This window comes from Mirounga angustirostris, unplaced genomic scaffold, assembly GCF_029215605.1.
Source record: "Mirounga angustirostris isolate CCGP_5_RB_7025 unplaced genomic scaffold, mMirAng1.0.hap1 SCAF_6, whole genome shotgun sequence".
NCBI classification, from domain to species: Eukaryota; Metazoa; Chordata; class Mammalia; order Carnivora; family Phocidae; genus Mirounga; species Mirounga angustirostris.
In genome coordinates this window covers 14,177,738-14,200,070 of record NW_026991714.1, presented here as the reverse complement: position 1 = coordinate 14,200,070, position 22,333 = coordinate 14,177,738, and the positions used below count along the sequence as shown (strand labels likewise).

Sequence of the window (22,333 nt, the reverse complement as noted above, 5' to 3'; positions counted from 1 at the left end):
TTAGGTCTATATTACTATGATTACAGATAAATACCTTACCCACTTACTGAGCATTCATTTAGAGGATGTGTCCTATGTTCATGATATGCCTATATGAAGAAGTAAGCTGCGTCCCTCCTGATGTTCACAGCCAAATGTGGAATATAGGCATTTAAAAAGGAATTACGGTAGAGTAAGGATGAACAGGAAGTGAAACAACTAACATTTCTTGAGCACTGATTATATGCTGGGAATTGTACTAGGAACTTTTTCGTATAATACTTCATTTGGTTATCACAGTGTTGCAAGGTAACTTATTAATCTCTATTTTTAGAGCTCAAAAACACTGTTCTAGAAAAAGGCTGGTGAAGTGCCATAGAAATGCAAATAGACATGATTTTTTTTCCTGTAGATTTCAGTGTCAACTTTTGTCCCCATCTCCTGGCTTTGGGCATAGGTACATTTTCCCCAAATTGGAGGTTACTTGGAGAAGAGACTAGAGCTATGAAAAGTCTGTGATGAGAATAGGCTGGCATTCCTTACATTTCATTTATTATTATTATTATTAATATTTTCAATATAAAGGAAAGTCTCTAAAGATCATGAAGGAATCAAAATTCCAAAGTTTGCCTAATTAAAACAACAAACAACAACAGGGTATTGATAAGTTTGGGGACAGAAACCATATAAAATATTAATATATGAAAAAAGTAAAAAAGGTGGTTTCTTTAAGAAATTATTATCATTTCCCATGTATTATTGGCTAGATCAGCTCTTTGTAAACTGTAGTGTACATTAGAATCACTTAAGGATGTTGTTAGGATATAGATTCTGATCCAGTGGGTCTCAGTTACGGTGAGAGAATCTACATTTCTCACAAGAGTTCCTGTGAGGCCCCATTTTGCAAAAAAAAAAAAGGGGGGGGGAGAGACTTTGTAGAAAAAGAACTACGTATGGGTCTATCATTTAATTCTTAAACATCCTTACAAATTATATATTTATTCCCTCTTTGCATGAGGGAAGGAAAATGAGATTTATACAGAGAAAATTCACAAGCCACTCAAAGTAATGTTAGTTTGATGGAAGGATATTAAGCCAAGAAACCAGAATAGATGGCTACTGTAGAGTTAGAATTAATGGTCTACACAAGTGTAAACTTTATTAAAAATGTAATGAGAACTCTTACAGAAATAAAATTAAAGGAGAAAGTTTAAAAAAAAATTTTTTAAACCAATTTTTAAAAAATATTTTCAGTTAAAAATATAATAAATGAATTTAAAAATAGAGTAGTCACTACTGAAATGTAAATACTTTAGGAAAGCAACATGGAGGACATATCCAGGAGATTTAGTATGTGAATGGTAGTCACTGCAGAATTAGGGAGTGGGAGTGAGAAAAAGATAAATTAGTAATAAAGAAATAACCAAAGAAAACATTCCTAAACTGAAGAAAGAGTATGGGCTTTGAATGGAAAGGACTCTGAGTACCAGACAGGATTATTTTAAGACATACTTCTTAGATATTATCTGGCAAAATTTCAAGGATACAGAAAAAAATTTTACGGGCTCCTAATCTAAGACAGAAAAGATAAAGTTATTTGCCAAGGAAGAGAGAAGCATTGAATGGCTCATGTGCAACACAGGGACCTAGAAGAGAAAAGGACAATAATTACTGATTATTCAAGGCAATATCTAAAAAACCTAAACCCAACAAAGATCTTACTCATTTTTTTTTTATAAAAGAAAGACATTTTCAGATACATAAAGACTCAGAGTTATGCCATCCATATACTCTTTCTGAGGAAATGTATTTAAGAAGGCACTCTCTGAAATCAAATGAGAATTAAATTAGAACAAAGATCTCAAGATAGGGGAAGAGGAGCAAAAGAAATAATAGAAACAATAATGAACAATTATACGCGTAGTATTTGTAGTTAAATCTAGACGAACACTCTTACTGAGATTTATGGGATACCTCTAATTCTATGCAGTTAAAGGAATCTAATAGGCACTTGCAGTTTGCTTCCTAAATATCACCTTGTGCAAGTTCAAAAATTCATTAATACATTTTGCACCTTCCAAAGTCTTGCTAATTGTCCCGCTAATACGTAATGCAGGTCATTCTTTATCCAGCTTGTAATACCAATTTCCTCCCCACTCTTCTAGCTTATGTGATGATAACAATTATTCTAGAGGCCAGTCTCTTCAGTGACCTTAGAACTCCCCACAGTCTCTCCCAGTACCCAGTCCCAAAGACAGTGCCATATGTTTAAAGTTTATAGTACTGCTTGCCATAGTATCTTTCAGTTTTTATAGTTTTATGGAGCCAAAGTTGTCAGTCTATTTTTTTGACTTTGGGGATTTTACCTCTCTTGGAATGATCTTTCTCAACCATGGTTATAAGAAAATTTTCTGTATTTACTAACAATATTTTAAAAGTTTTATTACATTTTTCTTCACTGTGCAATTGTGTTTATGTGCATGTATCGTGTGAGAGAGGGGCTTAACTCTTAGTATAGAAATTGTCTCAAACCCTTAATCGAACATTCCACACTTTGTTTACTGGTTTTAAATGTTGCAAGACAAATTAAAGTTGTAAAAATTGCAAAGGAAGAAGCAAAATTGACTTTATTCACTGACAACATGATTGTGTGCATAGAAAACTAAGCTACCTACAAAAATGACCTAGAAATAAATGAATTTAGCAAGGCTGTAGGACACAATACCCAATACACAAAAATCAATTGTCTTTTTATATAATAGCAACGAGCAGTTGTAATTTAAAACTACAAAAACAATTCAATTTATAATAGCCTCAAATGCATGTCACTTTATCTGTTGACCTTGTAGAAATCTCTTGTGTACACAATTTGTGCACAAAAGTATTTTACGTACAGGGTTATGTGTAAAGGTGTTCGTTAAAGCGTTATTTCTAATAGGAAAAAAAACCCTGAAAAGTTTTGAGATGCCATTCTTTTGTGTGTATATACACATACATGCACATATATACATACATATATATTTAAAAATACTGAAATAATCTGAAACTTAACAAAAGTTGCAATACAGTACAGAGGTTTTTTGTTTTTGTTTTTGTTTTTTTCACAAATCATATGAGGGTAAGTTTCAACCTGATGGCCCATTGCAACCCCCCCCCAATTCTTTACACTTAAGGGCATTGTATAACCACAATTCTACCATCAAAATCAAGAAATTAACATTGATTCATTTCTGCCATCTAATCTTCAGACTGCATTCAAGCTTTGCCAATTGTTTCATTAATGTTCTTTATAGCAAAAGGATCGTATGTATCTTATCTCTTCAGTTATCTTTAATATGGAACATTTTCTCAGTCTTTCTTTAATTTTCATAACCTTCTTTTGAAGATCACAGATCAATTATTTTGTAAAATTTCACTCAATTTGGGTTTATCTGATTTTTTTCTTCTTGATTAAATTCAGGTTATGTATCTTTGGCAGAAATATCACAGAAGTGATTCTGTAATCTTTTTAATGCATCCTACCAGATATTGCATAATTTTAATTTGTCCCATTACTGATGGTATTTATTTGGATCATTGACTAAGATAATTTCAGCTAGACTTCTCTACTGTAATGTTCTCCTTTTTTCCCTTTGTAATTAGTAGGTATTTTTAAAAAGCAGGTGATTTGAAACTGTGTATGTATTCTGTTCCTCATCAGTTTTTCAATTTGTTTATTATGCATACCATTATGGACTCATAGGTTCCTATTCTGTGGGTTAACATTACTTCTATTACTTATGTTCATGCTAGCATTGTCCTATATTTGTTCAATGGGAGCCACTAGAAGCTTTTCTTTGTGTCCTAATCATCATCATCATTTCTTGCTTTCTGACACACACAAAAAATGTTCCAGGCTCATCTTTTTCTTTTCCCACCCCAGCTCTGGAGTCATCCATTTCTTCAAGGAACCCTTGCTTCTTTTAGTGGATGCCCATGCCATTGGGTGTTGCTACTCTCAGACTCTCTCAAGTGGACAGAGCTAGAAAAGATGTGTATGTATGCATTTGCATGCAGTCTGCATCTGTACTTTATCCATCCATCTATTCATCCATCCATGTATATATTGAAATCCATGAGTTTACATTGACAATTCCATTTCAGATCCACACCACAGGATTCACTCTAGTTTATCTCCCTTTCCTTTTCTAACACTGCAGAACCTGGCTCTCATTATCCTTAATATATTCACTTATTTGATCAATCCTTTTGTACCTAACCAAACTTCTGTCACCATAACCATTCTCTCTTTTATGGATTCCCTTTTCACGGAGTAAAGGCTCTACCTCTCCATGCTGAATTATCACTGGTTCACCAACTTGGATACCCTTTCCATCATTCTTGGGTTCTTATTCCCTGTTCTGCTACCCATCCTTGTGGAACCTTTCCTCACCTTTCCTTGACACCCAGAGTTAGGCCTTCTGTCCACGGGAACACTGTCCTTAGATTGTGACATCCTACCCAGGCCACCCCTACATGTGGATGCCCATCTTAGCCTACACAGGCTTAGCTGAGCCACTGTGACTGCCCATCCCCCAACACTGCCAACCCTCTTGCACAGATTGCTGGTTTCCTTGCCCACTGCCAGTTTCCTTAGGACTTAGTTGTTCAGTAAATGAAGAGAAGGTAGAAAGAAGATGTAGAAAAGTAAATAATCAAACATTTTGCAAATACATTATAAATCTGCATGTTAATTCCTACTTTATGATCTAATACATATGTATTTATAACTCATTATTCATTGAGCTGTGAAATAATAATAATAATGAGGACTATTAATGAAAACAAAACATGGCTTCTAGATTCTTTTTTTTTTTTTTAAAGATTTTATTTATTTATTTGAGAGAGAGAGAGAGAATGAGAGACAGAGAGCACGAGAGGGAGGAGGGCAGAGGGGGAAGCAGACCCCCCGCCGAGCAGGGAGCCCGATGCGGGACTCGATCCCTGGACTCCAGGATCATGACCTGAGCCGAAGGCAGTCGCTTAACCGATTGAGCCACCCAGGTGCCCCCAAAACATGGCTTCTAGATTCTTAAATGTAGTTCTATTTTTCAACTAGTTATTGACCTCTTATTAGGCACATGAGTGATAATTAAAACACAAAGTATAGATTAAACATAATTTCTGCCTTTAAGAAGCTTTACATCCTTGAGCCCTAATAGTGAAGTGATAAGCAAAAACATTTTACACATCAATATACTTTATAATAGCACATTAATATATTTTCTAATATAGGGCAGATAATATTAGAATTTTATCCCTAGTATCTAAAGTAGTTAAAAGTCATATGATAATGAGAAGCCAAGATGATTGGCTTTTTAATCTAGTTTTTATTCAATAGCTAGTACACATAGGTCAGACTAAACAGTATGTTGATGTATAAAATGTGTATTTTTTGCACATTACTGGAAAGATCTTTAACTACACATTTTTTCATTTTCTATTTATTGTCAATTAATTTCCAGCCACTAATGATACACATGAATATAGTGTTATCCAGGGTTATAGTACTTATTTCTAGTTGATGATGAAGTGACTGCAAACTTCCAGCTTTTTTCAATGTTTTATTACATTCATGGTGATACTTTTGGTCTTTCATCATTATTAATTCATTTAGTATTCATTGTGATAATACTGATCATAATAAATTTATTTCAAATTCACGTAGATGTCATATTTTATTCACTGCTATAGGATTTTCATTGTAATTTGGAACTAATTAATATACCATTAAAAATAAAGTGTTACCCACATTTTTCATTTTAAACATAAAAAGTCTAGCAGTTCATGACATATTGTATGAGTATTCAGCATCCCAGTGGTATCCCAAGTATCTGTAAATTTCATTTTTAAGCAGTTAAAAAAAGGGCAATAGAGAAATGTGTATGGGAGTCAAATTACAGCATATAAATTAAAACTTAGCAGTAAGTTAACTACTAGTTATTTTTAAAATATTTCCCTTTAATTAAGATGTATAGTTCTTATTACTATATCTGTGCTTATATTTATATACATTGGTGTTCAGAGCTCCAAAAAGAGAGAATTTAATCTTCTTGACTATATATTACATGTTAGCATTATTACCAGGAGAAATTAGAAAACAAAGTCAAAACAGATGATTTGATTGCTTATTCTGCATTTCTAATGACAGTAATAAGTAAAGTGTAGGTTCAAGCTATACATGAGTTTAAAATAATTAGGTGTATCTGTATATCTTATTTGAATATTTTTTTCTTCCCCTTTTTTAAGGTTTTATTTATTTATTTATTTATTTATTTATTTATTTATTTATTTATTTATTTAATAGAGAGGGAGCAGGAGCAGGGGGAGGGGCAGAGGGAGAAGCAGACTCCCCGCTGAGCAGGGAGCCCTATGGAGGCTGAAGGCAGATGCTTAACCTGCTGAGCCATCCAGGCGCCCCTCCCTGTTTTGAAAGGTAGTCACTTGTTGACTGTTGGTGGGGTAGGAAAGACAAGCATTTTCAGTAATTTAAATAGAGTATATTAAAAACAAGGGAAACAGATCTATAATCATATTGTTAGGTTAAATACCCATAAAAAGCTGTTTTATCTCATTATCGTGAATTTTACTTCACATCAGCCTTATTGAATAAAATTATTCTTTCCTTCCTCACACTCTGTCATCTTTGAATTGCCTGATCTGGATATTGTGTTACTGTATCTTTTCTATTTTTGCTCTAATGACATTTTATATCTTGCACGATCATATCTTCTTATTGGCTAGGGTAAGATTTTAAAAGAAAAACAAAAGATTCCCTCTAGCCCTGCAACTCCTTGAAACATTGATCTTGTCTTCATGACTTCTTCAGAGCATTTGGTACTGCTCAACCATGGTCTCCCTTCCTGCTGCCTTCCCATTAACTTCTATGACGCTGCAAAATACTGACTCTTATAATTGGGCCGCCTTTTTTCTTTCCTTATTTAACATCCTAAAGTTTTGTGAGTTTTTCGTTTATATAAATGAAAATTTTCTGTATGTGTTTAAATGCTGAATTATTTCTTACTAGCAATATTATGAGTTCCTATTGCAGTACATTCTCACCCATACCTGGTATATCTGAAATTTTTGGTTTTTTACTATAGATGTTGGTGTCTTTTCACATCTTAGTCTCAATTTATTGTTTTAAGGAGATGGGTGCTCTTTTATGACAGAATTTTAGTATTATATTTGAAAATGGCTTACATGCAGTCTTCCTTTTAATTTTTTTCCTTCCCCCCCCCGCCCCTTTTACTTTCCTCCCATCTCCTGTTTTTATCCTTCTTTCCTCTCTTCTCCTTTAGGTGCAGTGATGGTTAGGAATCCAGCTTTTGGAGCCAGAGTATCTAGGATCAAATTTCAGCTCTGACATTTATTAAGATGTGACCTTGGACAAATCCCTACACCTCTGTCTCCCTTAATATCTTCCTCTGTCAAATGGGGATAATATTTTAATGTTGTTGGTGGGTATAGTGAGGGAAGCTTCTGAGTGGCAGTCTTCACAGGGATTAAATATGTCTGTAAGAGGCATGCCATTCCCCGAGAGAAAGCAGCTTTGGTAAGACAAAGACTGACTGTTAGGAGAAGTATCAGTTACCTCTGGAGCCGCTGGGAATGCATGTGGGACAAAGTGGGTAATATTGCTGATTTTGGGATTTTAAAGTTTAGTGGAAAGACCATCACCAAACAGTCCTGATGCATGACTGTGTTAAATATCGTGAAGAGCTAAGAGGGTATACAATGGCAAGCCCTACTGTGGTTTGGGGAGTCAGGGAGGGCCCGGTGGAGTGAAGGACTTCATTTGAACCAAGAATGTGGTTTATACATGTCTCTGCTATAATTTTGTACGCGTAGTACAAACACACACTGATAATCGAACTTTCTTTTCTTTTCCTAATTGTCTAGAGCGCCTCTCAACCTTACTGACTTGTGTGAATTCTCTCCACTACTCTTCACATCTGGATCACTGACTGATGCATAATTTTTGTTTTTCTTTTTGCTTTTGTGAGTCCTTTAGAGTCAGGCTTTCAGGTAACTCTCTTCCCTGCTTATCTAGAACTAAAATCCTTCCGCTTGTTTCTCCAGCTTTTTGCCACTGACCGCTTAACTGCTCATCCTATTTTCTTTCTCTTAGCCAACTTCATAGTATTGTTTAAGAATTTTATTGTTTGAGGGTTTTCCCCCTTCTGTCTTTGTTCTAGTTATAATATATAAATTTAATGAAATCTATGTATTTAATCTAGCATATGATGACAACAAAAAAATAACCTGTCCAAGGAAACACTATTTTGAGGGAATTAAAAAAAAAAATTAAGAAATAAATGGTTAGCCATTCTTTATTCATTCAGCAAGCATAAAGGGCTAATTAGGTGCCAACCAGCATTCTAGGAAAGAAATTACTTTGTGGTGCATAGTAGTTGCCTTAAGCAATATCACTTTATCTAACAGGGATGGGGAGGGAGAATTATAATGACTGGTGAAATTAAAATGGCGATCTGTCTTGACTAAACCTTTTTTTTGCTGTAAGTCAGTAAAACCTAACAACTGAATTTCTTGTCTTTTTACAAGCCTATGGCCCTGCCCCTGCTTTAACTTAAATGGAGTTTCTGAGAATTCTATCTAGAATAGGCATTCTGTGATGGATTCATTTTACTTAGAGGCAGTTCATTTAACTGATTCAAGTATTTTAATCTTGCATGATATGTGTAGTGGCATTCAAATAGTAAATTCAAGAAATTATGTTTTTAAAATAATGAAAAAATGCATGTTGCTTTATTTCCTTGTAAGAATCACTGGTAAATTAATTAGTTGCAAAATAGGTGATTATAAAAATAAAAAAAAGTAAAGCTGTTGAAAGCACATGGCCTCTCAGAGAAAGGTTAATTTTAAAAATATAGCTCATGATTTCTGAAATGCTTTATTTAGTATTTTAATTTTATTTAAAATGACATTTGAATTATAATTATCATTTTGGAAGAAATTAAAGGTTAAGTTTAACAGGTTGATTTGCTTTAGAATTACATTAGCCACTAATGAAATGCTTTAAAAAATTTCTTTTTAGTGTTGTAGATATATTTAGGAAAAAGGAGTATGATGCAGCAGTTAAAATCCAGAGCTGGTTTCGAGGATGTCAAGTTCGGGCATATATCAGGTATATGATTTTGTCATGGAAACGTCAGATATATCATAAAAATATACTCCTTAGAAAATGTAATTTATTCATGTAAGTGCTGATTGCAAATAATCTTTTATTTTACCTATAATAAAGTTAATAAATTATATGATGTCCTTTTTAAAGAAATAACTCTTTTGGTCTTTTCTTACATGTCAAAAAACTAAATTATATCAACTATATCTCTAATTTTTAAAAATACACTTGATTAGATTCTTTTCTTCAATTCCATAGGATGTGACAAATGACTGGACTTTATTTATAGCATGAATTCACTGACTGATAAGAAAGGAAAAACAAAACAAAATAAAACAAAAAGAAAGCTATTCCAGTCTTCTCCAACATGTTGATAGATAAGGGCAAATGATACCAGAATGCTGCCATCCTGATCATAAAGACACTGAAGCTGATCTCCCTATCTTAATTGTTCTTTTTCTTCAGTGCTCAAACTTTCCTTCAGTCTCTCGCAATTCTAAAAAGAATTGCCCTGGATAAGGTGGAGGAGGAAAATGCCTATCACAAAATAACTCATTCAGATGGTGAACTGGGGATTATACTGTATAGTTCCTTCTGTTAGCTTGGGGAGCCAGAATTGCAGATCCAAGTGGGAAGATGAGGTTTCTCTTCTGGCCCCTATACGAACTAGGAACATGGCAGCAAAGAGAGTATTTTTTTAATTCAGCAGATTAACATGTCATTAGCTTGGATAGACTGGGAAATATAAGCATGAAAGAGGAAGTGTTTCTTGACCTCAAGAATTATTTCTAAGTACTTAACGGTGACTCACATCAATATTGCCTGGCTTATTTTTCAGCGTGTTCCTTTGACCTGTTTTATAGTCTTAACATTCAAAAATATTTCCAAGAGTTAGTACTGAAGAATATTTGAAATTTAAAGATGTTTAATCATAAGCCCAAAAGGAATACTGAATATTTATTTCTGCCCCCTTTTCTACCTCTAGAAATGGTTAATTCTATTGCAGAATGATAGCTCTGCCCTTTAAAAGTACACAAAAATTTGGCTTTGAATGTGAGTTCTTGAATTGTAGAAAATACAGTCTAAGAAAAAACTTAAGCAATAATCTCGTTCAAGGAAGCATACTAATAAGTATATTTTTTACCCAGGAATTTACATAGAGTAACAACTATTATTCAAAAATGGTGGAGAAGTTACTCAGGGAGACAAAAGTATCAACTAATTGTAAAGGTAAATATTATAAAATTTATGTATGTTAGCATTTGAATTATACAGTATGCTGTAACTTAACTTCAGTCATATTTACATGCAGCTTGGAAGTTATTGGTATAAGTATTTACATAAGAACAAAATTGGGGTTAAATTTTAGAATGAGACCTCTTCTGAGAAGCCTTTTCTGTTTTTCCATGGAGAATTGATGACTCATTTCTTTGTACCCAGACTACACCAGACATTTTCTTTTTGTTAAAGTAACTTTCACAGCGTATGCATTTATATGCACTTATTTGTCGGTGATTTCCTCCAGGTTCTAGATGTTGAGCTGTTTCAGGGTAGGTACAGTAGCTTGTTCATTTTTGGACCATCAACATTTAGATTAATCCCTGTTTCATAACATAGTCAATAAACATTAATTGAATTAAAGTGGCCAAAATTAATTCAACAAAATATAAAAATAAGGCAATTTCGCTCTTACCATTGTCTGTTGGGATATTGTCTGTTGGGATATTTTGAAGATTTGCCTTAAGAAATGTGCTATACCACAACCATCTCTATCCATTGATAGTTTTGTAGAAGTATATGGTAGCGTGCCAACTTACACTTCAGCTAAGAGTTTTAGGATATTAAGAAAAAAAAATTTTTTTGGTACAAAATGAGAAAGTTTCTAATCAGTGGCCTACTTCATTTATTTTTTGGTTTGTTACTATTTTTGACTACAATAGCTTAATTTTGTTTTTCATTTGTTCCTGATTAGTTGCATCTAAGTGAAATTAAAAGATATAGAGAGGAAAAGATAAAAATAATTAGATAAGTAAATGATAAGTATTCACCTTTAGTGAAAAAACTGTAAGGGGCACCTGGGTGGCTCAATTGTTAATCATCTGCCTTCAGCTCAAGTCATGATCCCCGGGTCCTGGGATCCAGCCCCGCATCGGGCTCCCTGCTCAGCGGGAAGCCTGCTTCTCCCTCTCCCACTCCCCCTGCTTGTGTTCCTTTTCTTGCTTTGTCTCTCTCTGTCAAATAAATGAATAAGATCTTTGAAAAAAAAAAAAACAACTTTAAAACGTGTTGATAAAGTACAGAAACTGCTTGGAGGAAGAGCCTACTATTTTAGATTTTGTGAAATTAAGTATTCAAACAATAATTCTGCCATGAACTTTTTGTAACTGTTGGATCTCTCTTATAGCTAGTTTTAAAATCACAGTGATGCTCTCAGAACACAGATGCTTAACCGACTGAACCACCTAGGTGCCCCATGGGGGTGGGGAGATAGTTCAAAACTGTGTGTATGTGTGTATATATATATATCCTCTTTCTCATCAAGCTTTTTTATACTAGGTTTAGCATTCATTGATGGCTTTGGCCAGAATCAATTATTATATTTGTTAAATTTTTTGTCCTTTTTATTATTTACATCAGTATGAACTAATGGATTCCTGTTTTATTCAATGGGTTATAATAAATTACTATCACTAATTGGTTTGGTGCTCAAAAATGATATGGCCAGCAGAAGCTCCTTCAAACCAACTTTTAATGGAATCAGATTACTTAAAGGGGATGATCAAAAAAATAAGGTATTTTTTATGGAGTGCTGAGTGATCTCTGGCCCCATTATTCATTCATAGTTGGGGAATCTATATCAATGTATAGATAAGACAATAAAGTGTATGTATGCATATGGCATTCCATGAGCATTACTGACTTGACTTCCATTGCTGTAATTTCTACTCACAAGCCACTAGTCAGAAGGTTATGAATGATTGAGAACCTCTTTTTAATTAAATATACAAGAGTATAAACATTTCAGTGACTATTGTCAATGTATTCAACTTTGGAATCTATATTTATTCTAATGATGTTGAGGTTGCTGAAAAATATTTTTAAAAATTCATATAATGATCCATTCTAGGAAATTTGTTTTGTTACTTTAGTGTCTTAACTGAGTTTGATTAAAAAGAATATCACTCAGCATGATCACTAAGTTATTCTCCAGTTTTGGATCTAATTATCTTTGAGATCTTGGGGGGAAAAAAAAGGGAGATTTTCCTCATTTAGCTTGCTTCTGGGTAGTTTTTAAGCCTGTTAAGCTGTAAGCTATTTTAGAACACGTCTGTTTTATTTATTTATCTATTTTTGCCATTATGTATATAGGACGTAACAGAAGGATCTCAGATAACATAATTGGACCTCAATAAGTAATTACTGAATGAAATTAAAATAGCTGCCATTTACTGATTGACTAGTATGACTAAAATATCGTAAACATTTTATGTGTTTAATGTGTATACCGACTTATATAAGTCCTATGAATATTATCACTGTTTTATATATGAAGAATTTTAGTCTCAGAAGTGGTTACTTCCCCAAGGACATACTGTTAGTGATACGTGGAGAAAAGTTCAAACCCAATTTGATGTGATTCCAAAACCCTTATGTACTGAGCTGGTAAGCAGTTGAAGTTCAGTTCATTATTGGAGATTTCCCTCCTTTGGGTTATACAGAGGTCCACAAAGCTTAAGTAGTGTGAACACACCAGAGATCCCCACCTTTGTGCAGCTTCATTCAGAGGAAGTTCATTGTCCTAGCCCATGTCGTTGATCTCTCAACGTTCATCCCTGGAGAACTCTGTGGCTGGTGGGCCACATAAAGGGAATGGAATTTTTGTTAGAGTCACTATCCCGATATCCCTAGTGCTTTGAGTCCTGTCTCCTCCACAGGTGCCACCAAGTCTATTCCTAGAGTTTTAACCACCTCCCAGAAGCAATAGGAATGCCAAATGTGGTAATACCTTATTTTAAAAAGCTAATGCCCAGCTCTTCCCCAGACATGTGGAATCTTGACTCCTTTATTTCTCTTTCTCTGCCCATAGCTCCCTTCTTATTATCTCTCTCCCATGCCACCATAATTTCTCAGAGCTCAGGTTTTAGGAAAGCAGAGCATGGTAGGGATGGACAGTCACACATAAGCCATCTGAAGCAGGAACACATGGATGGCCTGCTACTTTCTTGGGTTGGGGGGTGGGACAGGAATTAAAGATACTGTTTAAGTCTACATTAATTATCCTGTCACACACATAGTCTGTAGTAACTGTGTTTAAATCATCATTTCCCAAATTTATTCTGCGTAATTTTTTTGGCCTAACAGCTATATGCAATAATAACAATGCCATATAGTACATGATTAAGTTACAAAATGAGTGGTATAGGTTAGTGATTTTAAAACTTAGAGATAGAACCCCTCCTTCACTAAAATGTTAGCAAAATTTTTAGCCTATGTATAAAACAGGTGTAAGAGGTGCAGCTGTTTTGGAAGTTGAAGAAACTCAACTGCTTGGACTCTTTCTCTGTGGCCTCTGTTGTCACCTGAGCCACCATACTATGACTTGAAAGCCAGTGATTTAATTTGCTTGTCTGGGAAAGGATCACAAAAAACTGATGATATTAATTGCCTAAGGGAGAAGAAAACTGGGTCCTTAAGGTAGAAGCATAAGAAAGAGACTTTTTTGGGGTGCCTGGGTGGCTCAGTCAGTTGGGCGTCTGCCTTCAGCTCAGGTCATGATCTCTGGGTCCTGGATGGAACCCTGAGTTGGGCTCCCTGCTGAGCAGGGAGCCTGTTTCTCCTTTCCCCCCTGCACCGCCCTCCCCCCACTTATGTGCTCTGTCTCCCTCAAATAAATAAAATCTTTAAAAAGAGACTTTTTTTTATTATAAACTCTTCTGTAGCTTTTGAATTTTAAACAATATGAAAATATTATCTATTAAGTAAATTAATAAAAAAGGAAAGTCAATTTAAAAGGGACTCTCCCACCAGACACATGGACAGATAGTAAGTGCTTAAATGGGGAGTTAATGTTATCTCCAAAGATCAAAGAAATGAGACTTGAACTGACCTCCAGGGGATCAGTAAACGGTAGACTGGGAAGAGGGAAGGACATTTCCATTAGGAACAGCATGAATGAGGTTTTGAAATTGGGAATGAGCATGGTATGATGGGAGACAGGAGGATGTTGATCTGGATGGCTCAAAGAATTTGGGGACTAGCAGAAGGTTGGTCAGGAGTTGAATGTGACTTTTAAAAAGTAATTTCCTACATTTTTAAAGGAATTTCTTGTTTAAAAACTATATCCATTATTTAATATTTTCTAGTAATCTGTCAAGTAGAAAGTACAGGTGTTATTTTCATTTTATAGATAGAAAAATGGGGGCTTAGGAAGATTCAGTGATTTGCCTAAAGTTCTCAGTTTCTGATCCATATAAATCCACATGCTACTTATTAAAATATTATCTGCATGCCCCTAAGGTACCCCAAACCTGTTCCTCCTTATATATTCTTTTATTCAGATAAATGGTACAACCATTCAACCAGAAATCCAGTCATCCTAGACTCTCCACTACCTCCTTCTCCCTACTATTTATCTCCTATCAGCCATCAAACACTTTCCATTTCCCCTCATAAAAGTCTCTTGACTTCAGTCTAAACATCATCATTTTACTCCCATGCCTATAGCCCTTGCCATAGCATACAGCCTAAAGTTCACACTCTTTCACGTGACATGTCAGGTTTTTCATAGTCTCCCTATTGCTTCTTCTCTAACCTCACTTCTTGCTACACCTGTATAAAATATACTTTGGGCACATTAAATCGTTTGCCATTGTCAAAATATGCAATGTCCTACAGGTTTTTTTGCAAAGCCCTTTATCTTGCCTTGAATGCCCTCCCTCCTTCATCTGAGCTACCTCCCATTGGTCCAAATCTCTACTTACTGTTCCAGACTTAAATATTAACCTTCCCTGAGCTCCTGAAGCTGAGTGTAGAATGGTGGGAGACTGCAGATATCAGGTGTGCCTTCCTAGCTTTGTTCATGTAGGCATTTGTCCCACTGTGATACATTTGTTTATCTACATCTCTTATTTGACTGGGAGCTCCTGAATGGGTAACTGTTCAATTTACTGTATCTCAAATGTATCACAGCAAATGTCACATAGAAAGCCTGCAGACATTTTTGCTAACTGATTACATGATTCACAGGGATATATATGTTGGAAGACTTTTGCTATGGTCAACACGGCTGGTGATTGTATCAATATGTGTCAAAATTATTCAGTGCCCCCTTCTTCATAAAAGAATGATTCTTTCCCATCTCATTGATTTTGGGCTAAGCCATGTGTTGTGAGCAGATGGGACATATGCCACACTCAAGATGAACCTTTAAGAAGCTTTCTTCCTGTTTCCTTCTGGCATAAGAATAGCGCACCCTAGTCTTGGGCTGCTCCTTCATCCTTGGGGTTAAGATGAAGAGATGTAGAGCATAGATAGCTGTAGGGAATCCTAGTCTACACATAATGTGAGTGAGAAACTTTTTGTTTTGTAAGCTGCTAAGATAGCTGCATTTTTATCTCCGCAAACCTGATTAATGGTTATAATGATAACAAAAGCGTGCATGTTTATAAGAAACATTTCGGATGGGGCACTCAGTAAAGCTTACAGAAAGATGTTTTGAGCTTTTTGAGTTTGTGATGATGTTAGGACACCTCCATGTGGTGGTATCTTGTAAGGCGATTTTGCAGAGTCTCTCAGCAGTGTCTGGCATATGATAATTAACACTCCCCAAATGCTTATTAAAGTGAACTACTGAATGGGAATTTAGATTAAGAGTCAGAGCTGGACACAAAGATTTTAGAACCATCATTGCAAGATGACTAGAATTTCTACCTAATGGGGAAAAAAAAACATATCTTAAGAGTAGAGCCAGGGCCAAGAATTGAGACTTGAGGAACACATTAGGTGGGATTTAGGCAGAGGAAAGGGAATTATACACAGATAATGACTAGAAAAGCAGAGACACAATATCACAGTAACCAGACGAACCGCTAGCAAATTTGGCATTGTCAACAGTCTGAGATGTGGCAAAGGTCACACAGGAAGTGAACTGTGAAAAGACAGATCCTAGGATCTCCTTAGATAGGTTCAGTAGTTTTAGACAGCCTCCCTCAAAATTCTATTAACTAAAATATTTCTATCCAGCTTTTAAATAATTTTCATTGTGACACCAGCTAGCTTATCCAGCCCTGAAGGATCATGGGTTCTCCACTACGGTGCCCTCATTAATTCAACAATAATAGGTCATTAACAGTTTTCTTTTGAGATTGGACTCTTGCTTCCTTGATGACTATTGTTTTTGCTTCTTTTTATTCTCTACCTCCTTTTCTGGCCTTCCTGCTGACTTCCAGGCTGCTGTATCTGGCAACATAACCCAAATTTGTCCATCTTAGGGGTCTAGGATTGTTGATTCACAACGTTGAAAATCGTTTCCTGTTAGTGAAATCGATGGCTATCTGGTGTGTGTGCTTGGTGCATATGCGTTTTCATACCTGCTGAACTCTTGCTCTAACTTTACTGCAACTTGCTCTTCTTACTGGATACTCAAATGGTCCTACTGCTTTGGGAGCTTTCTTGTTTGTTTGTTCTTTGTTTTTAAGATTTATTTATCTTAGAGAGTGTGAGGTGGGGAGGGGGAGAGGGAAAGGGAGAGAGAAACTTCAACAGAAGGACCTCCAAATCAGTTATAAGTTAAGAAGACAACATTTATCACCCTTTAGTGTCAGAGCAGAAAACTGAAACATTTTTTCCCTTCAGGGTCTTGTAGTTTAGATAAATACTAAAGGCTAGATAACTTAAGCTTCTGACCTACTGGTATTAATTTAAAACTTTATTAATATATTTTCATGATAATTATGAAATGCATTTAGATTTGGTTCTCCTGCTTTTAAAGATTATATTAATAATAATTGTAAGAAATAATATATATGGCTTTTAATTTTGTGTGTATGTGGAAAAAGAAAGGGTATTTTAAAAATCAGCTGTTGATAATGAACAGATTGGTATCGTTTGCCAACAAACAAGGCAAAGCATATGCACAAAATACTCAGGATTATTTGATAATAAATCATTTTAATGATTATACTCAAAATTATGAAATGAGGATAGCACTGATGTGGAAAATAACAAAGCTTCATGCTCATCATATCTGTTATCCATATGTGCATGGCTTTTAAAGGTTCCATTGTCATCACTTTAATACAAGTGTTTCCTTTGTACTGCTCAATCTTAACAAAAAGCCAACTGATCTGGTTGAGTTTATATAAATGTATTACTCAAAATTATTATGAATATGTATTGCTTTAAGTGTTCTGCTTTTGAGGAGCAAAGAAAAAAAAAGAGAGAGATAGAGAGAGAGAAACCAAGAAACAGACTTAACTATAGAGAACAAACTGATGGTTACCAGAGGGGAGGTGGGTGGGGGATGGGTGAAATAGGTGATGGGGATTAAAGAGTACTCTTGTGGTAGGCACTGAATAATGTGTAGAATTGTTGAATCACTATATTGTACCCCTGAAACTAACAGAACGCTATATGTTAACTATACCGGAATAAAAATGAACCATTTGATAAAAAAAACAACGAACAAAAAAACAACTTTTTTTTAAGGTGTGCTTTTGAAAATGACTGTTTCCTTCTTGAAACTCATCTTTTTTTGGTTTTCAACATAAATACTCAATAAAGGAACTATTAGGTCATTTATGGTATGTTCATGTAGCAAAATACCATGTAGCCATTGTATATAAAAATATGTGAAGAAGGAACTTAAAAATGGGGAACAAGAAATATCTGTATTAAATCTGTCTAAACCAGATAGAAGAACCTTTAAGAGAAGTCAAGCCACCAGGGGTTGAAGGAGAGGAATTTGCATTAAGAGTTTAAGACTTAAGAGGGGGAACATTTCTAGTTCACAAGGTCTGGAACATGGCTATGGATTTAGTAATTAAATGTGTTGTCTACATGAATTTGAAAACTCTCAAGATAATGACAGGAGTTGTGATGAAGAGTTAGACCATTAGCTTGATGTCAGAATCTTTAGAGCATACTTGGAGCAAGTCAGGGAGAAGTGAGGAGGAAGGAGGAAGGAGGGTAAGTAATCAGATACCTGAAGTATGACAATACCAAAAGGGATAGTCTTAAGTGTGGAAAGTTTGAGATTAAAAAGGTTCCTTGTTCTTTTGGTTTGTTGTTGTTGTTGTCCTTTTTAAAGGAGTACTTCTTACTGGTATGAAATTGTTTGAAAGTATGCTTTGGAACTAGGAGAATGCCAGCTTCCTCCAGCTGACAGTACTTGGAGTAGGAGAGAAAAGATAGTTTCTTCTATAAATGCTTGCAAGAAAAACAGGAGAGATAAGGTTTGTACAGCTGGAAAAGAATGGTAAGACATTTGGAGGCAAGGGGAGTAATATGGACATGGAGGTAAAGAAATAAAAATAGTAATTTGATCAGCTTGAGCTTTAAAGGAATGGAGTGGTAAGAGATAATTGAGGGGAAAAATTGGGACCTGATTGTGGTAAGCTTTGACTATCTCTTGACCTCTAAGAGGGTGGTTCTCATTTATCCCCAACCACCCTCCCATTGTAATTCACCTGATAGAAAGAAAAAAGAAAGAAACTCAAAATATGAAACATGCTTTCATTGGTAATCATGGTCCAATCCCACTGAATAGCAGCCCTGTCCAGAAGATTCACATGGATACTAACCACGCAGAAAATTATGTCTTTAAAAGGGCTATATCCTCCAAAAAAAATTTCAGAAGCCTTGTAAAAATTGAGGTGGATGGTGTGACAAAGGCCATATAGCTAGCAAATGGTTGACTTAGTGTTCATCCCAGAAATTCTTCCTGCTCTATTTGTTGTAAATGCAACATATCAGTTCTGTTTATCCTTCTTTCTCTCTTTCTGTCCCCCTTTCCCCTCTCTTTCCCTTTCTTTGTTTATTCAACAAACATGCTTGACTTTCACTCCAGATTTTTAGTCTTAGTAGACTTAGTATCTTATGATAAAATGGGAAATTAATAAATAGTAAGAAAATTTTAAGAATTTTGTCTGTTGAGAAATTACAGTAGCTCGTCATTGTTGGAAATACTATTAATATTTAGTAGCTAGGATATTCTTTGCTTATCCAACTCCATGGAATTAAAAAACAAATTTTGAGGACAGAATTCTAGACAATATTAAGAACAAAGGCTTTTGTATGATTTATATTTTAACTACTCATATACCAAAAGAACAAATATTAATAAAACAAGTAGTATCATTGCTCAGAATGGAAATAAATAGTCTTAGATGAAAGAAATCTTACAAAATTTTAAAGTGTCTAAATGTGTCTTCATAGGTAAGCTTATGAAAATGAACAATTCACATTCACAAATGATTTTTTTTAGTGTTTTGAAAATTGTGGTAAAATACACATAGCATAAAATTTACCGTCTGTACCATTTTTAACTGTACCCTATTATTCAGTGGCGTTAGGTACATTTACATTTTTATGCAACTATCACCACTACTCTTCTCCAAAATTTCTCCTTCATCTCAAATGGAGACTCTACCCATTTAACAAAAGCTGCCCCCTTCCTCTAGCCCCTGGTAACTGCTATTCCACCTTCTGTCTCTGTGAATTTGGCTGTTTCAGGTACCTCTTGAAGGTGGGATCATGTAATATTTTTCACATAAATATAGTTTGTTACTTTCCAAAGCAAATGAATTTAATATCAGTGAGTGGTTCACATGAGAATGATATACTGGAATCAAAGTGCTTTTCCACCTTTTAGCTATAAAAGTCAGAACCCATACACTTAAAACCTAGATTTCTCTTTTCTCTGAGTCCAGAATAAAATTTAACCTCTTACATTTCGGAATTTTACTTATTGTTAAATTACATACTTTTAGCTACAAAATGTGTAAGAGCAGCAGTGATAATCCCTTTTATAATCATCAACTATGTCCCAAGCACCTTAAAAATTTTGTCTCATTTTAATCTTCACCCCAACTCTATGAAATATGTACTGTTGCATTTTGTGAGCATGGAAGTCAAGACTGGCCGGATATAAGTAACTTGTTCAAAGCCACACAGCTGGTAAAAGCAACATCAGGACCTGAACTCATGTCTGTGGCTTGAAAGCTCAAACATCATCAGTGCTGCTAACTGAACAGCACCATATTAAAGATAAGAAACATTGCCTCTTTCTGAACCCAAACATTTTAGATACTTAGTTTTTAGTATGTTTCTCCTGTATAAAATAATTTAATGGTTATATCTACATCAATCGGACTTGAAGAAATATGGTGTTAAAGTATTCACCTCAAACGCCAAGAATTATACTTCACTTGCTATGACGAAGAAAGAGAATTTAAAATGAAGTCACATCATTGTGTTCATTTGTAAATAACATATTGCAGCCAACTGTTTCTTAATTGCTCAGACTGTTGATAAATAATCCAGCCCTGCTGCTCTCCATAGACAGTTTGCTTTGGATCAGACCAGGCAATTCAAACAATCCTAATTACAGTGAAACCCTTTTATATGAATTTCTGTTTGTTGCAGGGAAGAAAACCCCTATATAAAAGGTTAAGGCACTTATCTCTGATTTTTGCCTGAAACACAGCACCCAATGCCTAAGCTCAAGTTATATTAGTCAAATGAATTTTGATTGAGTAAAAATAGATAAAGTAATATTTTGTATTAAAAATGTATATTTCATTGCTTTTGCTATTTATTGTACTGTCATGAGTTATGTTAATTTTATGTTTTTAATTAAAAGATATAACAGATGTAGAGACTTCATTTAAAGCAATATTTGCCTTGAAATAAGCTATGTTGCTAAATGATTATGTAGTGTAACAGAGATTTGTATATTAATAGACAGATGTATCTATACTAGAAAGAAACCAAGACCTTAGGAAGTCTTCACTATATCAGGGGATTTGCTGTAACGTGATATCATTGTATTTATGATTTTATGGTGTTAAAATGAATATTAAATGAAGCAAAATTCCCAAGGATTACTCAGGAGGCAGCTAAGTACATAACATTTTGTACAGATGGTTGGAAGGCACAATTTTGCTCCATCACTGCATCCATATCCTTGAAGGATTTCGACTGAAGACAGCATTTCTTTGAATTTTTCATTAAACCAGACGTCTTGAAATATGAATTCCTTTTATGTTACTGTGAGTTTTGGCTAAAAGAACCCCAGTGAATAAATCATACAATACTACGTGTCACCAGCACTTGTGAATATTTCTGCTTTGTTATTCTATTCTCAGTAGAGCACCATTGATTATCAAACTCAGCGGAGAGCATTTTATGATCATATATCTCCATTAGCTCCTAGTTTGACTACCATAGATTTTTCTGGTTAAGCCTGCATTATGTATTAGGAAGCCTATCTCTTCAATACAAAGTTTGATTTCATTTTTCTAAGCTCAGAACTCTTATTATGTATTATGTATAAAGATTCTTATCTTTTATATGTAAAAATAGGCTGCACTGTCTTTGTGTAACTGAACTATATGCCGTCTCTTTTTTTCCTGATTCACAGTTCGCATCTTGTGCTATGAAGATGAATCTCTACAATGCAATGGCTGTCAGGGTAAATATTTCTTCACTTGTTAAACAAATGAAAAGTCAATTGTGCTCTGAAATCGCTTTTAATAAAATGAGCAAGCCAGAATAATGCAAATTTGATTGATATGCTAATGGTTAGAGAGAAAAGAGTACATAGTTAAAAAGTTAGTTATACTAAATAATCTTGGCAATATTAAAAATTAGAGTAAAATGTAAAACATGTAATTATCAGTGCTTATGTTTTAGAATGTTAAATATCTCTGAGCCATAACTAGAGAAAGACCGTAAATATTAATGAAGCATTGTATTAGTTTCCATATGTCATATTATAGAATATTGTGATAAATAGATGAACATGGTTCTGGAATATAAGATGCTGGCCCAATACAAATCAATTAGAAATTATTCATATGATTTAGCAGTAATAAAGTCAGTTTCCACCTTAGAAGTTTTATTTCTATCATCTCTATGTTCAATTTTATGTGTTATTTTCCTAATGGAATG

The 22,333-nt window shown here is 34.6% G+C and overlaps 1 protein-coding gene across 5 annotated transcripts in view; it reads left to right on the top strand.

Annotated features, from left to right (window-relative positions):
- Positions 1-22,333, top strand: part of SPATA17 (spermatogenesis associated 17) — a 202,460-nt gene that overhangs the window by 1,948 nt on the left and 178,179 nt on the right. For 4 of the 5 annotated variants that reach the window (XM_064593867.1, XM_064593866.1, XM_064593868.1 and 1 more), the window contains exons 2-4: positions 9,077-9,166; positions 10,312-10,393; positions 21,804-21,854. In XM_064593867.1, coding sequence (XP_064449937.1) covers positions 9,077-9,166; positions 10,312-10,393; positions 21,804-21,854 — 223 coding nt within the window. The remainder of the gene's footprint in view (positions 1-9,076; positions 9,167-10,311; positions 10,394-21,803; positions 21,855-22,333) is intronic. The other variant, XM_064593869.1, reaches the window with a different exon arrangement.